Source organism: Mirounga angustirostris, unplaced genomic scaffold, assembly GCF_029215605.1.
Source record: "Mirounga angustirostris isolate CCGP_5_RB_7025 unplaced genomic scaffold, mMirAng1.0.hap1 SCAF_6, whole genome shotgun sequence".
NCBI classification, from domain to species: domain Eukaryota; kingdom Metazoa; phylum Chordata; class Mammalia; order Carnivora; family Phocidae; genus Mirounga; species Mirounga angustirostris.
The window spans coordinates 62,538,165-62,560,534 of record NW_026991714.1 but is presented as its reverse complement, the minus strand read 5'-3'; the positions used below and the strand labels follow the sequence as shown (position 1 = coordinate 62,560,534).

General features: G+C 37.0%; 1 protein-coding gene across 4 annotated transcripts in view; it reads left to right on the top strand.

Moving 5' to 3' along the window:
* Nucleotides 1-22,370, top strand: part of AKT3 (AKT serine/threonine kinase 3) — a 309,013-nt gene that overhangs the window by 181,659 nt on the left and 104,984 nt on the right. For all 4 annotated transcript variants that reach the window (XM_064594416.1, XM_045877574.3, XM_064594415.1 and 1 more), the window contains one exon: nucleotides 3,891-4,022. In XM_064594416.1, the coding sequence (XP_064450486.1) occupies nucleotides 3,891-4,022 (132 nt within the window). The remainder of the gene's footprint in view (nucleotides 1-3,890; nucleotides 4,023-22,370) is intronic.

Genomic DNA, 22,370 nt, shown 5'->3' with positions numbered 1-22,370 from the left:
ATAACTATGTAAAATATTTACTTAATAAATTTGGGGGATTGGGTTTTAGAGGATTAATTTTTCTGCAGAGGATCCATACTCTCATCTTTCATTAAAATCTTACTGTATTTTTCCCCTTAATACCATCTAAAAGAGGGAAGCATTTTGTAATGGGTTACATTTCATTTGTAAAGACTAGATAATTACTGTGTGTACCATGCTGAACATGAACATTTGGTATCAAAGATACTTTTTAAATTTTCTGAAGTTTTGTCAAAATAGATATGAAATCTGTTTCTGATTTTTTCACATAGGATGCTTTTACTAATATTAATTTCCATGCAAATTCCCTTTTAAGGTTGGCAGTCAAACTGATAGAAGTTGTGAAATTTAATGATAAGGCTATTATATTTTTTTAAACCTCCTTTTCTCTAAGAATTGCAGTCCTTAAGGAATATAGCAATATTTTATAATTACATATTGCTTTTCATCTGAAAATGTCATAAAGCAATTTATAAATTCCTTTCTTATTTTTATCTCTAAGAATTCAGTTTCCATTTCTATAATATTTAATAATAGGACACAGCAAGGATCATTTTTCAGTGCATTTAGATACAAATTGAGGGAGGGTACTGTTCAAATGAAGCTTTGAGCAAAAAATAACATCGTAGCCTAGTTATAAGAATAATGTCTCTCAGTTCATTATTGCCATGGAATAAACTACCCAGGTTTAATGTCTTAAAAGAGTAACAGTATATTAGTTTTCATGATTTTGTGGTTTGTGTAGGCACTTCCACTGGTCTCACATGGATCTCTCAAGCAGTTGCATTCAGTTAGCATACAGGCTGATCTGGAAGATCCAAGAAAGCCTTTCTCACATTTCTGGATTCTTGGTTCTCCTCTATGTGATCTCTTGGCATATGGTGTCTCATCATCAAGGCCCTTTGTACATGGTATCTTTCCTTACGGCATGAAGGCTGGCTTTCAATTATGACATTTCCAAGAGGGTGAAAGTATAAACTGCTAGATTTAAAGGCTGGATCTGGAACTGGCATAGTATCACTTCGATCATATTCTGTGTTCAAAGCAGGACACAAGGCTAGCCCAGGGAGAGGGAAAGTTCAGTCCACCTCTTCATGGGAAGAATGGCATGTGCATACAGGGAGTCAAGGGACTAGTGGCAGCCATCATTGGAGACTGCCTAGCACAGGTAGCTTTGGGGTTATACAGTATTCCTTGGTTTTTTAAAAAAATATTAGTGAAAACAGAATTTTTTAATACTACCAGCTATTCAAATGACAGTAACCTTGTTAACTCTATTCTGCATATTTAGTGCCACATTTTTTATTTTTAGTTGCATTAATAAATGTACTTTTTCATTTTCCCTGATACTGTTTGCTCCTTGTCTTTTGAACTGGAGATATTATTGAATGGTTAAGATATTATAACTTGACATTTGGAAAATTTTTCAAAATTATAGGCAGCAGATAATGTTGAAAGTGAATATAGGCATCTGTTTCTAAATTTTTTAGAATTTTTACAAAATATGTAGAATATTGGTCTGTAGTTTTCTTGTAATATTTTTGTCTGTTTTTTTTAATCAGGGTAATAATGGCCTCATAGGATGAATTGCGAAGTATTCTTTTTCTCTTTTTCTCAATTTTCTGTAGGAGTTTATATAGAATTGGTATCATTTCTTCCTTAAATGTTTAAAGAATTCAACAGTGAAACCATCTGGCTCTAGAGTTTTCTTTGTTGAGAGGTTTTTTTAACCACAAATTCAATTTTCTAGTAGACATAGGACTATTCAAGTTACCTGTTTCTGTTTGAGTAAGCTTTGATAATGTGAGGCTTTCAGGGAATTTATTTATTTCATGTATATTGTTGATTTTATGGGCATAAAGCTGTTTATAATATCCCATGTGATCCTTTTAAAGTGTCTGTAGAGTCTGTAGTAATGTCAGCTCTTTCATTCCTGACATTGGTCATTTGCGTCTTTCTTTATTTTTCTGAGCAAGCTGGCTAGAGGTTTATCAATTTTATTGATCTTCTCAAAGAACCAGCTATCCTGGTCCATAACCAGTATCATATCCTCTGCTTTTTTTTTTATTTTTAAGATTTTTAAATTGATTTCTGCTCTGACCTTTATCTCCTTTCTTCTCTTTCTCTTGAGTTTAATTTGCTCTTGTTCAATTTCTTAATGTGGAAGCTGAGATCATTGATTTTAAACATTCTTGACATTTACTTTGGATGTGTGGTAAACAGGAAAAAATACAGTTATAAAATAGCAGAAAAGTCTCTACTAACTTCTGATCATCTGTAGGATAAAATCCAGATGCTTAACTTGTTATTCATAAAGCCCTCGGAACTGAATTTAAATTTAAGATGATAAACTGGGCATACCCAGTTATCTCTCCTTCTGTTTAAAAACCCATTAAAATGGTAGTAAAGGCATTAAAAAAGAGACAAGTCCACACAAATGAAAAGCTGAGTGGGGGAAAGGCATTAGTGGACAACAAATACCAAAATTATGGAAATTTATGGAAGAACATTCTTAGAGCAGGAAAAGCATGCATAAAGGGGGCTGTAGAGAACAAGTAGCAGGTCTGCTTGGCGAAATCCTGGAAATCACCTGACTTAGGATTGGGAAATGAAACTGAAAACAGGCAGAAAAATTAGAGGCATTCTTAGACGTCCCTGACTTTCTATTCTGAACTGCACCAATTGCTTTCTCACATGTTGTACTGCTTCTTTTTAGATTTCATCTTACTGGGCTCCAGGGCTATTTTCAACATTTCTTACACACTGATATTTCACTTCCTAGGATTTCATCCTAATTTTGTTAGAGTACATTCTCAAATAGCTTCCCTGAAAGGTACTGCTCTCTTAGATGTATTTGGAAATGTTTGTGGGGGACATTTTTGATGACCACATTGTTTGGGGATAGTGGCACTACTAAGCCCTGAAAAACTTGAGTCCTTGGAAAACAATGTGGAAGTTCCTCAAAAAATTAAAAATAGAATTACCATTTGATCCAGTAATTCCACTAATAGGTACTTAACCTAAAGAAAACAAAACAATAATTTGAAAATACATATGCACACCCCTATGTTTATTGCAGCATTATTTATAATAACTAGGCTATGAGAGCAACCCAAGTGTTCACTGATAGAGGAATGGGTAAGGAAGAGGTGGTATATATACACAATGGAATGTTACTCAGCCATAAAAAAGAATAAACCGTTGCCATTTGTGACGACATGGATGGAGCTAGAGAGCATAATACTAAATGAAATACAGTCATAGAAAGAGAAATACCGTATGATTTCACTCATATGTGGAATTTAAGAAACAGAACAAATGAACAAAGAAAAAAGGAGACCAAAGAAACCAGACTCTTAAATACAGAGAACGAATTGGTGGTTGCCAGAGAGAAGGCAGGTGGGATGGATGGGTGAAATAGATAAAGGTGATTAAGAGTACGCTTATCTTGATGAGCACTGAGAAATGTATGGAACTGTTGAATCATTCTGTACACCTGAAACTAATATAACATTGTTAACTGTACTTCAGTAAAACAAACAAAAAACCAAAAAAAACCTGAGTCCTTGAAAGGTGAATGAAAATGATTGTTTTCCTTGTGCCCCTACACTTGACTGATAGTTTGACTAATAGAGGAATTTGAGGTTCAGAGTTATTGTCTCCAGTATCTGAGAATTGCTTAAATTATTTCTCGTATCCATGATTGCGAGAGAGGCAGCCATTGCCAGTCTGATTCTTAGTCATTTAAGTGTGCTTAGAAATTGGTAAAATTTGCTTTTGAGTAGATACTGCAAACATATACCTATATCTTTTATAAATAAATTGCATCAAATACTTCATACTCTATTTTTTAAATTTGTATTTTTCAGACAATGAATGATTTTGACTATTTGAAACTACTAGGTAAAGGCACTTTTGGGAAAGTTATTTTGGTTCGAGAGAAGGCAAGTGGGAAATACTATGCTATGAAGATTCTGAAGAAAGAAGTTATTATTGCAAAGGTAATTGATTACTAGAGTTGATTACTAAATTTTTGCTTATGGTATGCACTCATGTGTGTTCATGCATACATATGGCTGAAGGGTAGAAATTCCATTAAATAACCAAAATGTTGATTGTAGGCTACTGTTGCAGCAGGATCTGCATATCAATATTTATAATGCTAAAAATTTCAAAAGTTTATAGTATTATCTGAACGTTGTATACCGAAGCTATTTTGTTCCCTTGAGGAGATAAAAATATTTATTCTGTGTTTATGTATTTGGAGGAATGTTTTGACTGTTTTTGTGACCTGTAGCACTAATTATACTAGTATTGCCTTTTGATATTTCCCCCCAACATTCTGAATTTTTTATTATTAAATAAAAAAGTAATTCAAATAACATAGATGATTTGCACCCATAAATTATATAGCTTATATAACGATGAATGGGAAAACATCCTTAATAGATTTGAAAATACAAGAATGATGAAACTAAAAGAAATAGTAGTCTTTGAAATTCTTTCAGGAACTCTTAACCCCCACCTCCATAACTTTGTTCAGCTTAGACATACACAGATAACATGTTAATGATGCCAGTTCTCACTCAGAGTTCTGAACAGAATCCTAATTCCCTCAATAGACAGATTCGATAACTTTACAAATTGGTCCACGCTTTATGTTTCGTTTATTTCAACAAATGATACATGATATTATTGGTATACTTTATGGACTACTTTAACTTTCAAACCACATTGACCCTTGAACAACATGGGGGTTAAGGGTAACTCCCTGCTCAATCGAAAGTCCACATGTAACTTTTGACTCCCCCCGAATTTAACTAACAGTCTACTATTGACTGGAAGCCTTCGCGATATCATGAACAGTCAATTAACACATATTTTGTATGTCATATGTCTTATTATATACTGTATTTTTACAATGAAGTAAGTTAGAGAAAAGAAAATATAATTAAGAAAATCATAAGGAACAGAAAATACATTTATAGGCCTGTACTGAATTTATTGAAAAAAAATCCATGTGTAAGTGGACCCGTACCGTTCAAACACATGTTCAGGGGTCAACTGTATAGTTTCCTCATCTGGAGTGTATTGCTCCACACACTTTGTGAAGCTGTCCTCCCCCTGTCTTTGTGCATTTGCTTTTATTTCAATTCTTACACAAGTCTGTGTCTGGTATTGGAAATAACACTGACCTTGGAGTCACACAGGTCTGGATTCACATCCCAGCTTTGCATCTTATCATCTAATGACCTTTAACAACCAGTTTTGGGGGGAGTACTGCTCCCTTAGAGATATTCGCAATGTTTTGGGGGAGCATATTTGCTTATTCACAGTGAAGAGAAACTGCTGACTGTCACCAGGTGGAGGCCACGCATGCTCAATGTCCTGCAACATGTCGAGCAGCCCAACAGAGCCTTGCATTTTTCATCTGCAAAATTTCACTTGTTAAAATGAAAAACAATCACTTGAAATAATGAGCCCTGGATGTTGTATGCAACTGATGAATCACTGAATTGTACCTCTGAGACTGTTTAGTGTATTTTAACTAAATCAAATTTAAATTAAAATTTTTTTAAGAAAAGGTATTTCTGGACAGAAATATTGAGGATTAGGATATGTAAAGTATTTAGCATAGTACCTGACACTACTAATTAAACTGATATTTTCTGGGAGGTAGTTTAGTGCCACTTACTAAATGATCCCAAACAAATCACTCAACCTTTTACGCCTTTATTTCCTCATTTGCAAAATGGGAAATAATACAGTGCCTATCTCATAGAATTGTCAGGATTAAATGAATGAATAAGTGTAATAGCATTTGCCATAAATAAAATTGAATTAAAATAGTATTAAATGAAAAATATATTATCACTGTAAGTATTTGCTATTATTATTATTACTTTTGCCATCTACCATGTGTCAAGCATCAGTAAATACCATTTCTATTCTGTTTTTTCTGTTATACATTAGCTCACTTGGAGCCTGTCTTCCCTTACTAATTAATTATACTTTAATGAGTAACTCTACAGAACTGGGTATATTTTACAAGTGATAGCATATCCAGCTTGGTTTACTACCCTTGATTTTCACCAACAAGTCTATTTATCTGTTTCTTGAAAGAAAATATGTCTGCTCATATTAAAATGATGAACAGTATAATGTTTAAGAGTCTAACAAGACCTGGGGTTTGAATCCTGATGTGCCCATCACAGAGCCTCATATCGGGGACTAAATGGTGTCCACGTGCCTTAATACTGTTGACGTTAACACTGATCGGTTGCTTAAAGCATTGTCCACCAGGTTTTTCCACTGTAGAGTTACCATTTTTCCCATTGTAATTACTGACTATTTTAGGGGCAATACTCTGACACTTGCAGGTATTTTTTTTTTTTCTTCTTAAACTTTTGCCCACTCATTTTCATTTCCATCAGTGGATCTTGTCTACAACAGTTATCCCATGGTGTACTAATGGTATTTTCTATTTCCCTCATTCTTTATGCATTTATTCTATTCGGTCTAACTAAAGGTTCGATAATTTTATCTTTTCAAAGAACCAAATTTTACTTTCATTGATTTTTCTCTGTTTTTCTATTTTCTATTTTATCTCTGCTCTAATCATTATTATTTCCTTCCTTCCAGCTTTAGCTTTAGCTTATTCTTTTCTTACTTCCTGAAGTTGTAAAGTTAGGTTGTGGATTTGAGATCTGTCGTCTTCTTATTCTCCTCCTCCTCCTCCCCCTCCCCCCCTCCTCCTCTCCTTCTCCTCCTCCTCCCCCTCTCCCCCTCCCCCTCTCCCCCTCCTCCTCCTCCTCCTTTCTTTTTTTTGTGAGAGAGAGAGCATTGTGAGTTGGGGTGGAGGGGCAGAGGGAGAGGGAGAGAATCTTTCTTAAGCAGGCTCCATGCTCAGTGTGAGCCCAACAGGGAGCTTGATCCCAGGACCCTGAGATCATGACCTGAGATGAAATCAAGAGTCAGTTGCTTAACCAACTGAGCCACCTAGGTGCCCCAAGATCTTTCTTTTTAAATGTAAGCATCTAAGGCTATAATTTCCCACTTAGCACTGCTTTTGATGTATCCCATAAATTTTGGCATATTAGATTTTTCTTTTCATTCTTCTCTCAGTATTTTCTAATTTAATTTCCCTTGTGATTTTGCCTTTGATCCATTGATTAAGACTATTTTAATTACTATAAATTTGTAAATTTTCCAGTTTTCTTTTTTTTTAAAGATTTTATTTATTTATTTGACAGAGAGTGAGAGGGAGCACAAGCAAGGGAAGCAGCAGGCAGAGGGAGAGGGAGAAGCAGGCTCCCCGCTGAACAGAGAGCTTGATGCGGGGCTCGATCCCAGGACCCTGGGATCATGACCTGAGCTGAAGGCAGCCGCTTAACTGACTGGGCCACCCAGGTGCCCCAATTTTCCAGTTTTCTTTCTGTTTCTGATTTCAAACTTCATCCCATTGCTGGTAGAGAAGATACTTGATATAATATCTATCTTTTTAAATCTATTGAGACTTAATTTGTAGCCTAACATATGGTGTATCCTGGAGAATTTTCCACGTGCACTTGAAAAGAATGTGTAATCTGTTGTTGGGTAAAGTGTTGTGTGTGTGTCTGTTAGATCTAGTTGGTTTATTGTGTTAAGTCCTCTGTTTCCTTACTTCTGTCTGGCTGTTCTGTCTTATTATTGTGAGTAGAGTATTGAAGTCTCCAACTGTTAGTGTAGAACTATCTATTTCTCATTTTAATTCTGTCTTATTTTTGCTTCATACATTTTGATGGTTTGTTATTAGGTACATAAATGTTTATAATTGTTATTTGTTGCTGGATTGAGCCTTTTATTAAATACATAATGTCATATTTTTGTCTTTCATAACTTAAAAAATACATTTTTTTGTCTGATAATGAAATAGCCACCCCTGCTGTCTTTTGGTTCTGTTTGTATGATTATTCCATCCTTTCAGTTTCAACATATTTGTGTCTTTGGCTCTAAAGTAAGTCTTTTGAAGACAGTGCATATTTTGATCATTTTGTTGTTGTTAAATCCATTCTGCCATCTCTTATCTTCTGATTGGAGGGATTAATCCATTTACATTAAAATAAATACTTATAAAGAGAGAGTTCTGTCCCTTTGCTCTTTTTTTCAATATGCTTTATACTTTCTTTGTCCCTCATTGTCTGCATTACTGTCTTATGTTTAGTTGTTTTTTTTTTTTTTAGTGAAACATTTTAATTCCCTTCTCATTTCCTTCTCTATATATTCTATAGCTATTTTCTGTGTGGTTACCATGGGGATTACATTTAACATCCTAAAATTATAACACTCTAATTTGAATTTAAACCACCTTAACTTCAGTAAGATACAAAAACTGCTCTCTGCCGCTATGCTACTCTACTCAACCCTTTTAAGTTATTGATGTTATAAATTACATCTTTATTCTTTTTGGTGCAAATGTAAATGGGATTGTTTTCTTAATTTCTTTTTCTTCTTTTTTATTGGTGTGTAGAAATCCAAGAGATTTCTGTATGTTAATTTTGTATCTTGCAACTTCACTGAATTAATTTATCTGTTCTGGTGTTTTTTTGGGTGGAGTGTTTAGGGTTTTCTATATATAGTACCATGTCACTGCAAATAGTGACAGTTTTACTTCTTTCTTACCAATTTGGATGCCTTTTATTTCTTTTTCTTGTTTTATTACTATGGCCCGGACTTCCAGTACTATGTTGATTAAAAGTGGTGAGGGTAAGACACCCTCGTCTTGTTTCTGATCTTAGGAGAAAGGCTGTCAGTTTTTTACCATTATGATATTAGCTGTGGGTTTTTCATATATAGCCTTTATTATGTTGAGGTATGTTCCCTCTAAACCTACTTTGTTGAGAGTTTCTATCATGAATGGATGTTGTATTTTGTGGAATGCTTTTTCTGCATCTATTGATATGATCATATAGTTTTTATCCTATTTCTTGTAAATGTGATGTATCATATTGATTGATTTGTGAATATCGAACCACCCTTGCATCCCTGGAATAAATCTTACTTGGTTGTGGCGAATGATTTTTTTAATGTATTGTTGAATTTGGTTTGCTGATACTTTGTTAAGGATTTTTGCATCCATGTTCATCGGAGATATTGGTCTGTAATTTTTTTTTTTTTGGTGTCTTTATCTGCTTTTGGTATCAGGGTAATGCTGGCCTTGTAGAATTAATTTAGAAGTTTTCCTTCCTCTTCTATTTTCTGGAATAGCTTGGAATAATAGGTATTAATTCTTCTTTAAATGTTTGGTAGGAGTCACCTGTGAAGTCATGTGTGAAGTCCAGCCAAAAGTCTTGGACTTTTGTTTGTTGGGAGTTTTTAATTACTGATTTAATTTCATTTCTAGTAATTGATCAGTTCAGATTCTCTGTTTCTTCCTGGTTCAGTTGGAAGATTATGTTTCTAGGAATTTATCCATTTCTTTTAGATTGTCCAATTTGTTGGCATCTAATTTTTTATAAAATTATTTTATAATCCTTTGTATTTCTGTGATGTTGATTGTATTTCTCCTCCTTTGTTTCTGATTTTATTTATTCAAAGCCTATCTTTTTCTTGATGAGCCTAGATAAAGGTTTATCATTTTTATTGATGTTTTCAGAGAACCAGCTCCTGGCCTAATCGAGCTTTTGTTTTTTTAGTCTCTATTTCATTTATTTCTGCTGTAATATTACTTCATTCCTTCTACTAGCTTTGGGATTTGTTTTTCTTTTTCTCTAGCTCTTTTAGGTATAAAGTTAGGTTGTTAATTAGAGATTTTTCTTGTTCCTCTTTTTTTTTTTTTAAGATTTTTTTTATTTATTTGAGAGCTTGAGAACACCGTGGATGTGGATGAGCCAGGGTGGGGATGGGGAGGGGTGGTGGGGGGAGAAGGGGGCAGAACAAGAGGGAGAAGCAGACTCCCTGCCGAGCAGGGAGCCCAATGTGGGGGACCCTGGGATCATGACCTGAGCAGGCATTTAACCGACTGAGTCACCCAGATGGCCCAAGATTTTTCTTGTTTCTTGTGGTAGGCCTGTATTGCTATAAAATTCCCTCTTAGACTTTCTTTTGCTATGTTCCTAAATTCTGGACCATATGTTTTAATTTGTCTCCATGTATTTTTTAATTTGCACTTTGATTTCTTGGCTTGCCCATTCATTATTTAGTAGCATGTTGTTTAGCCTTCACCTGTTTGTGTTGTTTCCAGATTTCTTTTTTATGGTTGATTTCTAGTTTTATATCACTATGGTCAGAAAAGATGCATGATATGATTTGTCTTCTTATGTTTATTGAGACTTGTTTTGTGGCCTGACATGTGACCTATCCTGGGGAATGTTCCATGAGCACATGAATAGAATGTGTATTCTGTTGCTTTGGCTGAAATGTTTTATATATGTCCATTAGGTCCATCTGGTCTAATGTGTCATTGAAAGCCACTGTTTTCTGGTTGATTTTCTGTCTGCATGATCTCTCCATTGATGTAAGTGGGGTGTTAAAGTCCCCTCCTATTGTATTACTGTCAATTTCTGCCTTTATATCTGTTAATAATTGCTTTATGTAATTTACACTTATAATTTCTGTAATTTACAATTATGATATCCTCTTGTTGGATTAATCCCTTTATCATTGTGCAATGCCCTTTTTTGTCTCTTGCTAAGGTCTTTGTTTTTTTTTGTTTTTTTTGTTTTTTTTTTAAAGATTTTATTTATTTATTTGAGACAGAGAGAATGAGACAGAGAGAGCACATGAGAGGGGGGAGGGTCAGAGGGAGAAGCAGGCTCCCTGCCGAGCAGGAAGCCCCATGCGGGACTCGATCCCGGGACTCCAGGATCATGACTGAGCTGAAGGCAGTCTCTTAACCAACTGAGCCACCCAGGCGCCCAACTAAGGTCTTTGTTTTTAAGTCTAGTTTGTCTGATATAAGTATTCCTAACCTGACTTATTTTTTTCACTTCCATTTGCATAGTATATGTTTTTCTAGTCCTTCACTTTCAGTCTGTACGTGTCTTTAGGTCTGAAGTATGTTTCTTATTGGCAGCATATAGATGGGTCTTGCTCTTTATCCATTCAGTTACCCTATGTCTTTTGCTTGGGGGCATTTAATCCATTCACATTTAAAGTAATTATTGATTGGTGTATATATATATTAGAATTTTTTAAAATTTATTTTCTGGTTGTTTTTGTAGTTCTTCTCTGTTCCTTTCTTTTTCTCTTGATCTTGTTCCTTATGGTTTGATGGCTTTCTTTAGTGTTATGCTTGGATTCCTTGCTCTTTATGTTTTCTGTATCTGTTAGAGGTTTTTAATTTGTGGTTACTATTAGGTTTGTGTATAACGTGTTTATAGCAGTCTGTATTGTGTTGATTATTACTTAAGTTCAAACACATTTTAAAAGCCCTAAATTTTTATCCCTCTTATGTGTTTTATTTATATGATGTTATATTTTACATCTTTTTATTTTGTGTATCTCTTGACTGGTATAATTTTTTTTGGATATAATTGATTTTACTACTTTTGTGTTTTAACTTCCATTCTGGCTTTTATGATATGTTTGCTTGTAACTGTGAAATTTTTTTCCTTTCATAATTTTCTTACTCCTGATTATGGCCTTTCCACTCAATTCCTTTTAACATTCCTTGTAATACTTGCTTAGTGGTAATGAACTCCTTTAACTTTTGTCTGGGAAACTCTTTTATTTCTCATTCTATTCTGAATGATAACCTTGCTGGGTAGAGTATTCTTGGTTGCAGATTTTTACTTTTGAACACTTGGAAGATATCATGCCACTTTCTTCTGGCCTACAAAGTTTCTGCTGAAAAATCAGCTTATAGCCTAATGGGGTTTCCCTTGTATATAACTGTTTTTCTTGTCTCTTGCTGCTTTTAAAATTCTCTCTTTGTCATTACTTTTGACACTTTAATTACTATGTGTCCTGGTGTGGACCTCTTTGGGTTGATTTTGTTAGAGGCTGTCTGTGCTTTGGAGATCTGTATGTCTGTTTCCTTCCCCAGATTAGGGAACTTTTCAGCTCTTATTTCTTCAAATATGTTTTCTGCCCCCTTTTCTCCCTCTTCTCTTTCTGGGATCCCTATAATGTAAATATTATTATGCTTGATGGAGTTGCTGAGTTCCCTTAGCCTGTTCTCATTTTTCATTATTTTTTCTCCTTGCTGCTTGGCTGGTTGCTTTCCATTACCATCTTCCAGATTACTGATCTACTCTGCATTTTCTAATCTGCTATTGATTCACTCTAGTTTATTTCCGTTATTGAATTTTTAATCTCTGACTGGTTCTTATGTTTTCTGTCTTTGCTGAGGTTCTCACAGAGGTCCTCCACTCTTTCCTCAAGTCCAGTGAATATCTTTATGACTAGCACTTTGAATTCTTTATTAGGAGTATTGCATATATCCATTTTATTTATCCCTTTTGTTGTGATTTTTGTCTTGTTCTTTCATTTGGAACATACTCCTCTGTCTCCTTATTTTGTCTAACTTTCTCTGTTTGTTTCTGTGTATTAGGGAGGTCAGCTACATCTCCTGGTTTTGAAAATAGTGGCCTCATGTAGAAGAGGTCCTGGGGTGCCCTGTAGCACGATGCCCCTGGTCACTAGAACAAGGTGCTCCAGGGGTGTCTCCTATGTGGGCTGTGCATGCCCTACTACTGTGGCTGAGCCGTGTTTGCCTTCAGTCCCGTTGGCTGCAGTGACCTGCTTTGCCTGCTGTGGGAGCACTGGGCAGCATTTGGTTTCTGTGCGGTTGAGGTGCCTGCCAGAGGCCAATGGGATCTCCTTGGTGGGAGGGGCCAGCAGTTCAGCCAGCTGTCTGCACTTAGTCTCTCTGCCACAGTTGCAGGCGCACCAAACAGCGGGGCCTTTCTCTCTGCGCAGCCAGCTAAGAGGCTCTGCTGCTCAAACTGTGAACATGCTAGTGTGTGGGTTATCTCCCCACCTCTCTCTACGACGAGAGTCACTTTGGAGTGGCACTGGTCCCTGTTGGGGCTGCTTGTGGGGTATGGCAGGGTAGGAGTCACTTTGGAGGGTCGAATGGGACTGGTCTTCAAGGGAACACCAGGGCAGGACACCATGGTTAGCCAGGTAGGTGGAGAGTGCTCGTGCTGGCTTCCCCAAGTGTCCAGCTCTCTGGGCTGGGGGAGGGGAAGAGAAATGGTGCCCACAGCACTTTTGTTCTTGGAGAAGCATCCTGAAGATCCCTGCCCCTCTAGCACGTGTTCTGAGGTTAGTAACTAACCTCTGCCGTCTCCCCCAGCTGCTTTTCAAACTGCTGCTTCTGTGCTTTGTCTCCACAGAGTTATTTATGAGGCTGGCTCTTGAAGGGTGCGTAAACCCACTGATTTTTAACGTACCTAGAGTTCAGTTCCACTGACTAAAGCTCCACTGACTAAAGCTGCTAAAGTTAAGCCCCATTGGTTTTCAAAGCCAGATGCTCTTGGAATTCGTCTTCCAGGTGCAGGTACCCTGTGTCTAATCCTCTCATTTCTCCGTGCTTGTGCTGTCCCTCCTGTTTGCCGTGAGTACTGCCAGGAGTTTGGTTCCCAACTGTATCTCTACCCCTCTTACCCTTTTCCATGTGGCTTTCTCTCTACAGTTAACTATGGAAAATCTGCCCTAGTGGTCTGCACGTTGTTTTCAGTTGGTTGCACAAATGTAGCTGTTGTCTAGGTATGTCTGTGGATCAGGTGAGCTCAGGATCCTCCTGTTTTGCCTTCTTCCTGACCACCCCCTGAAATGTACTTCTAAATAGGTCTTGAGGGGTGCCTGGGTGGCTCAGTCATTAAGCGTCTGCCTTCGGCTCAGGTCATGATCCCAGGGTTCTGGGATCAAGCCCCGCATCGGGCTCCCTGCTCCGCGGGAAGCCTGCTTCTCCCTCTCCCCCTCCCCCTGCTTGTGTTCCCTCTCTCACTGTGTCTCTGTCAAATAAATAAAAATAATAAATAAATAATTAATTAATAGGACTTGAAAGTCAAAATTAACCCTTGATCCATGGGCTGCAGAAGGGATGTTGTTAGCGGGCATGAAAACAACACTAATCCCATTGCCCATCTCCGTCAGAGCTTTTATGTTATAGGGACGACTTCTTTCCTGAAACCTCGTGAACCAGCCCCTGCCAGCTTCAGACTTTTCTTCTGCAGCTCCCTCACCTCTCTGAGCCTTCCCACAGTTGAGGACAGTCAGGGCCTTGCTCTGGGCTAGGCTTTGGCTTAAGGGAATGTCATGGCTGTTTGATCTTCTATCCAGACCACCGAAATGTTCTCTATATGAGCAGTAAGGCTGTTTTGCTTTCTTATCATTCATGTGTTCACTGGAGTAACACTTGTCATTTCCTTCAAAAACTTTCCCTTTGCTTTCACAGCGTGGCTCATTGCTTGGTGCAAGAGGCCTAGCTTCCAGCCTCTCAGCTTCGACATGCCTTCCTCACTCAGCTTAATCACATCTAGCTTTTGATTTAAAGGGAGAGATTACACATCTTCTCTTGAACACTTAGAGGATATTAATTTCAATATTGTGTGTCTCAAGGGATAGAGAGGCCCAGAGGGAGGGAGACTGGAGACTAGCCAGTGAGGAGAGCATTCAGAACAAACACAACATTCATTGATTAAGTTTGCTTTCTTATATGGGTGTGGTTCATGGCACTGCAAAATAATTACAATAATAACATCAAAGATCACTGATCAGAGATCACCATAAAAAAAATCTAATAGTAATGAAAAAGTTTGAAATATTGTAAGAATTGCCAAAATGTGACACAGACACAAAGTAAGCAGCAAATGCTGTTGGAAAAATGGCGGTGATAGACTTGCTTGATGTAGGGGGTTGCCACCTTCAATTTGTAAAAAATGCATTATCTACAAAGTGCAATAAAGTGAAGCAAAAAAATGAGGTATGCTGTATAGCATTTTAAACTCACTTTGATTAGATCAGCTGAGCCAGTCTAATCCTGCTCATATTCTCAGCCATACAGAGTGACTGGTTATAGTGTTTATGTCATCAGGATAAAAATAGAACTGCCCTTCTTACAATGTTACTGAGTCATCTGACCTAGGTAGGCTAGGTTCCCAGTTGTGACAGCCGGCACCCTCTTTTCTTGGACCTTTCTGGGGTCAGAATGGAGTGGTCAAATTGCTTTTCCGTTCTCTACCTCAGACTCTTAAAGTGTGCCAGCCTGTTTCCTAATGCACATAGTAGAATCTATTTTCAGCTTTCCCATTCAACAAGAGAACCCATTTTCTATTAATCTACCTCGTTAGTCATTCAAGAATATAAACAGTACTGAGTACTGAGGATCACCACACAGATGAGAAAAATCTAAAGACAGAATAAAAGCGAACGAAGAAGAACAAAAGAATAGTTGATCCTAGTGAAAACAGAGACAAAACAGAGAACTGAAGATACATTCACAATCTCTAATTAGTATTTGTAGAGAAGTAGGAAAAAAATGTTGTATTACAAAACAAAAATATGCGAAAAAGAAATAGAGCACAAGAAAGAGTAATTATAAATTTAATGTGTGATTGCTAAAATAAAACATTTAATACAAGGATTGTAAGCAAATTTTGGGGAATATCTGAGAATAAAGAGCCAAAAATACAGCATTGGAAGATACTGGAAGAATAGTTAGGACATGAAGGCTTAATCAAGGGTACTCAGATGTTTAAGAATTTAAGGGAAAAGGGAAGAGATCAGAACTAATCAAAGAAAATAAAATATATCATAGCTGAAGAAGTCTTCAGATTGAAAGTGTCTCCTGAACACTGAGCCAAAGAAAAGAAAACTGGGGCCCCTGGTTGGCTCAGTCAGTGGAGTGTGTGACTCTTGATCTCAGGGTTGTGAGTTCGAGCCCCACATTGAGTGTAGAGATTACTTAAAAATAAAATCTGGAAAAAAATAAAAAAGAAAAGAAAATGGACCCTAGACACCCTTTTACATCTTCAAGAAGGTTTTGAATCTTAAGGCTGAAAAGATTGTCTTAAAAGCTTTCAGAAAGCAAGGAACAGACTACCTCCCAATAAAGGAATGAAAATAAAATTGTGTCGTACTTATTTTAGCAAAATTTAGAAGGAAATCTAATAGTCAGAGATGGAGTCCATGAAGCGGTAGAGTTAACACTCAGTGTGAGTGATGAGAACTCTCAAGATGACATATGTAGAAATAGCCAGTCTGTCCACAGTAGATTATTTGACTAAGGTCGATCCTAATGGTAGAATAAAGGAGGAGGAGGACAAAGGATGTAGGACCTTCAAGAAAAAACAAATATTTGCTCAAGCAAGACATAGTCCAAATGTGAAGCAGCGTGAAATATGGAATCATCGTGAGCAATGGATGGAGAATCAGAAAGTATCAGAGAGTTGGCCCAGACACACGAAGCATTGTCCCTGGAGGGGCTCAGGATTATTGATAAGTAACCTTTCCGTTTTTACTCATTAACCATACTATTTGATTCTGCTGTAAATGATATTTGCTTACTTTTATAATACTGCAAACACTACACTGGTGTTTGATTTTCAGAATTCATTAATAGACAAAGCACACAAGACTTAATTACAGTGATGGTATAGACTGAAATTGCTCTAAGCCCAGGCAGAGTGAAAGAAGTGGTACAGTTGATGGACATTTCCAGCTGAAAACACGCTACTGTTACGCAGGAAGTGTGGTTCTGAGGCCCAGAGCCACAGACAGCCACAGAAGCAGAGGATGCAGGGGCCACCAGGGACCTGGAGAGTAGAAATGCAAATACAGAGGATTTCTCAAACCTTGGGATCTAAAGGAATCTCCTCTGCTGAACTTGTTTGGATGGGTGGTCCCTATATTCTTCCTCATTTCTCCTTTTTAGAATGGGAATGTCTGGCCTATGCCTGTCATAACCATTCTATTTTGGAAGCAGATTATCTCATTTTCTGGTTTAAGAGAGCCACAGATATAGATGAATTTTGCCCCAGGATGGACCACACTTGCCATCTTGCCCATACATGACTTCACGATTTAGATGATGAGATTTGAGACTTTTGAGCTGACGTTGTTTAAATGAGATTTTAGCCTGAAAGTTGATAGTGTCAGTCAAGACTTTTGGAGATGTTGGGATGTGTGAATGCGTTTTGCCTGTGAGACAAAAGTAACATTCGGTTACAGTTAGTGAACTGTAGTGGGTTGAATATCGAACCCCAAAACAGTATTTCCACATCTTTCCACAGCTTAGCTTCCAATGTTGATTTTGGACTTCTGGTCTCCAGCACTGTGGGAGAATACATTTTGGTGCTTTCAACCCACCACGTTTGTGATAATTTGTCACAGCAGTCGCATGAAACGAACATAGACAAGTACCCAGAGATACGAACTTTCCCAGTTTGAGTCAGTAAGTCTACCATATACCTGTCCCTCAGTCCAGCCCCACTCATAGGGCGAGTTCCAGTTACAGAACCGGTGAGCTCTCTTGACCTTAGGCAACACAGCTGCATTCACTGTGAACCCCGCTTTTCCTGGAGGGGGTGAAGACACAGTCCACCCATCAAGCCCTTAGGAATTCTGGCTTAACAGTTAAAAGTATAATTACAGTTTCTTGCTGAGAGATGAGCCCTGCTTCTCACACCCAGAATGGTAGCCCTGGCCCCTGGGTCACCACATCAGGTAGGAAGAAAGAAAGTTGTGGTGATGTGGGGACGAGTTTTAGAGTCATAACACCATCCTCTCCTACCCACTGTTCCCATGTCCTCCAGAAAAGGGGAGGACTCGGGGGACTCCCCCTTCAGCCTTCCTCATGTTCAGTGGGAGCACACTTGTGAAGGCACGGACTCCATGAAGGGTTCTTCGTGTCTTTATCTCCTCCCATTTTAGATAACAGATGTTACAGTTGCCCATTCCAGTTCTTTATCAGACTGACATACCCTGTCCCTTTGATGTGATACCTCTTTGCCCGTTGTTGGTGGCTATGGACCGTAAAGTACGTTTCTTGCTCTTATGACACGTAACTTGGGGGTCCAAATTGGTACGGTGTCTTCTGTTCCAGTCTTTTTTATAGTGTTTTGAATTTTTGCCTGCCACCGAGTATGCAAATCCCAGTCCCGAGTAAGTTTCTGTCCCTGTCAGTTCCTATGAATAGCCTTGGGGAATACTGGTGGTGGTCCACTGTAGTGTGCTTGCCAAGTGTATGCAGCAGGGAGGGACTTCCCCCTGGGGAGTCTGCCCCCTAGGCATGTGCTCTCTCTGTCGGCAGACTGGATGGTTCTTACTGGCATTTTGTGTCTCAGGGGGTGCAGAGGAATATGTTGATGGTCAACGTAACTCTGCCTTGTCACAGCTTACTTTGGCTTTTGGGGTTTGGGGTCTTTTTTGGTTACATACAAATTTTGGGGTAGTTATTTCTATTTACATGAAAAAGGCCATTGGGATTTTGATAGGGATTGCACTGAATCTGTATATATCACTGACATTTTCACAATATTAATGTTTCCTATCCAAGAACATGGGGCATATTTCCATTTGTCTGTGTGTTCTTTCTTTCATCAGTTCCAGTAGTGTTTAGTGCATAAGTCTTTCATCTCCTTGGTTAAATCTATTCCAGAGTATTTTATTCTTTTTGATGCATTGTAAATAGCATTGCTTTCTTCACTTCTCTTTCAGGTATTTTTATTGTCAGTGTATAGAAATGCAACTGATTTTTGTGTGTTGGTTTGGTGTCCTGTAACTTTACTGAATTCATGTATTGATTCTAACAGTCTTTTGGTGGAGTGTTTAGGATTTTCTATATATATATATGGTCATGTCATCTGCAAAAGATAATTTTGCTTTTTCTTTTCCCAATTGTATGCCTTTTCTCTCTCTCTCTCTTCCTCTCCCTCTCCCTCTTTCTCTTCCTAATTGTTGTGGCTAGTAACTCCAGTACTATGTTGAATAGAAGCGCTGACAGTGGGCATCTGTCTTGTTCCTGATGTTAGAGGAAAGGCTTTTAACTTTTCACCACTGTGTGTGATACTAGCTGTGGGCTTGTCATACATGGCCTTTGCTATGTTCAGGTACATTCCTTCTATACCTAGTTTATTGAGGATTTTTATCATGAAAGAGTATTTTTGTCAAATGTGTTTCGGCATCTGTGGAAATGATCATATGCTTTTAATCCTTTAATCTAGTAATGTGGCACATCACACTTTACTGTATTGTGTTGAATCATCTTTGCATCTCAGGGATAAATCCCACTTGATCATGGTGTTTGATCCTTTTAATGTGCTCTTGCGTTAGGTTTGTTGGTATTTTGTTGAGGGTTTTTACATCTATATTCATCAGAGATGTTGGCCTGTAATTTTCTTTCCTTGAAAGGTTTTTGTCTGGCTTGGGTATGGGAAATGCTAGCAAGTTTGAGCTTGTTCCTTCCTCTTCAGTTTTGGAAGAGTTTGAGAAAGATTGGTATTCTTTAAATGTTTGATAGAATTCGCCAATGAAGCCATCTGCTTTTGAGTTTTTATTTGTAGGGAGATTTTTGATTACTAATTTAAACTCTTGCTCATTATTGCTGTGTTCAGATTTTCTGTTACTTCATGATTCAGTCTTGAGAAATTGTATATTTCTGGGATTTATCCATTTCTTCTGAGTTATCTAAAATTTTGGTGATAATTCTTTACAGTGGTCTCTTAGGATTCTTGTATTTTTGTGGTATCAGTTGTAATATCTCCTCTTTCATTTATAATTTTATTAATTTGAATCATCATTTTTTATCTTAGTGTCACTAAAAGTTTGTCAATTTTATCTTTTCAAAGAACCAGTTCTTAGTTTCATTGGTTTTTTTTTTTCCCATTGTCTTTCTAGTCTCTTATTTCACTTATTTCTTTTCTAATCTTAATTATTTCCTTCCTCCTACTAACTTAGACTGTTCTTTTTTTAGTTCCTTAAGTGTAAATTTAGGTTGTTTATTTGAGATCTTTATTCTTAATGTAAGAAACTTCCTTCCTATAACTGTAAACTTCTCTCTTAGGACTGCTTTTGCTGTGTTCCATAAGTTTCGATATGTTGTGTTTCCATTTTATTTGTCTCAAGATTTTTAAAATTTGTCTTATGATTTCTTCTTTGACCCATTGCTTATCTATTCTGCAGTATTTTATTTGATTTCCATATATTTATGAATTTTCCACCTTTCCTCCTGTAATTCATTTTTCATTTCATACTATATTGGTTGGAAAAGATACTTGATATGGATAAATCTTCTTAAGTTTATTAAGAGTTGTGACCTAATATATGATTTATCTGGGAGAATGTCCCATGTGTTCTTGAGAAAAATGTGTAGTATCATGCTGTTGGATGGAATGATCTGTATCTTTTTGTTAGCTCCATTTGGCTAATGTGTAGTTCAAGTCCATTATTTCCTTATTGACTTTCTATCAGGATGATCTATCCATTGTTGAAAACGGGATATTTGAGTTCCCTACTACTGTTGTATTGCTGTCTGTTTCAGTCTTCAGATTTGTTAATAATTATATATATTTACTATTGTTATAGCCTCTTGGTGAGCAGACCCTCATATCATTATATAATGACCTTCTTTGTTTCTCAGTACAGCTTTTGACTTAAAGTCTATTTCGTCTGAGGTAAGTATAGGTACCCCTGCTTTTTTTTACCTGGAACATTTTTTTTTTTTTGTCCCTTCACTTTCAGCCCATGAGTGCCCTTAAAGCTTAAGTGAGTCTCTTTCAGGCACCATATAGTTGGATCTTGCTTTTTTATTTACTTAGCCACTCTGTGTCTTTTAATTGGAGAATTTAAGCCATTTGCATTTAAAGTAATTATTAATAAGGACTTGCCATCACCATTTTGTTTATTCTTTCTAATTGTTTTGTAGTTCCTTTGTTTTCTCTGCTTTTCTTGCTTTTTTGTGGATTGATGATTTTTTGTAATGGTATACTTTGATTCTTTTCTCTTTTTATCTGTGAATCTATTATAATCTTTTACTTTGTGATTACTGTGATGTCCATAATACATCTTACTATAATAAGTCTGTTTCAAGCTGATAACAACTTCAATTGATTGAAAAAATTCTACATATTTACTTGCTCCCCCAACCTTGTATGTTATTGATGTCCAAATTTACTTGTGTGTTATGTTGTAGCAAAATATTCTAGCTATAGTTATTTTTAACACATTTGTCTTTAAACCCGTATGCTGGAGGTCAAAGTGATTTACACCCTATTTTTGCAGCATTAGAGTGTTTTGAATTTGACTATATATTTACTTTTTCCAGTGAATTCTATACTTTTTATATGTTTTCATGTTATTAATTAACATCCTTTCATTTCAGCTTGAAGAACGTCACTTATCATTTCATGTAAGGCAGTTCTTGTTGTGATAAATTCCCTCAACTTTTGTTTTTCCAGGGAAGTCTATTGCTCCTTCATTTTTGAAGGACCACTTTGCTGGGCAAAATATTCCTGGTTGGCAGTTTTGTTTTGTTTTTTTCTTTCATCACTTTGAATATTATCATCCTACTCTCTCCTGGCTTGCAAAGTTTCTGCTGAGAAATTCACCTTATTGGGGCTCCCTTGTATTTGGTGGATATATTTTCTTCTTGCTGCTTTCAAAATTCTCTTTGTCTTTGATTTTTGAGAGCTTGTTTATAAAGTATGTCTATAAAGTTCTCTTTAGGTAGAATCTCCTTGGATATCTTTGAGCTTTGTGTACCTGAATGGCCATATCTGTCCCCAGATTTGGGACATTTTCAACTGTTATTTCTTTAATTTTTCTGTCCTTTCCTCTCTCTCTTCTCCTGCTGGGACTCCCACATGTGAATATTGTTTCACTTGGCAATATCCCATAATTCACATAGGCTTTCTTCACTCTTTTTCATTCTCATGTCTTTTTTTCTCCTCTAACTGGATAATGTCAAGAGGTCTGTCTTCAAGTTTGTACATTCTTTCTTCTGCTTGATTGAGCCTGATTTGAAACTCTCTATTGCATTTTTTCATTTTGTTCCTTGTATTCTTCAGCTCTAAAATTTCTGTGTTGTTCTTTTGTTTGATTTCTATATCTTTGTTGAACTTCCAGTTTTGTTCATGTATTGTCCTTCTGAGTTCATTGAATTATTTCTCTGTATTTCCTTGAATCTTGCTGAACTTCTTTATTTTGATTTCTTGGTCAGATAACTCTCAAGTCCATTTCTTTGGTGTCAGTTACTGGAAAGTTACTGTGTACCTTTGAAGATGTTAGAGCTGGTGTCTTGGCATCTGGTGCATACAGAGAGAGCTGTCATGGTGCTTGGGTCCCGGAGCATAAGTGTATTTGTGGGGGGTGGTGCTGGTGTCTGAGATGCGAGGATGTGCAGGTTTCCTGTGAAACCTGTCTGG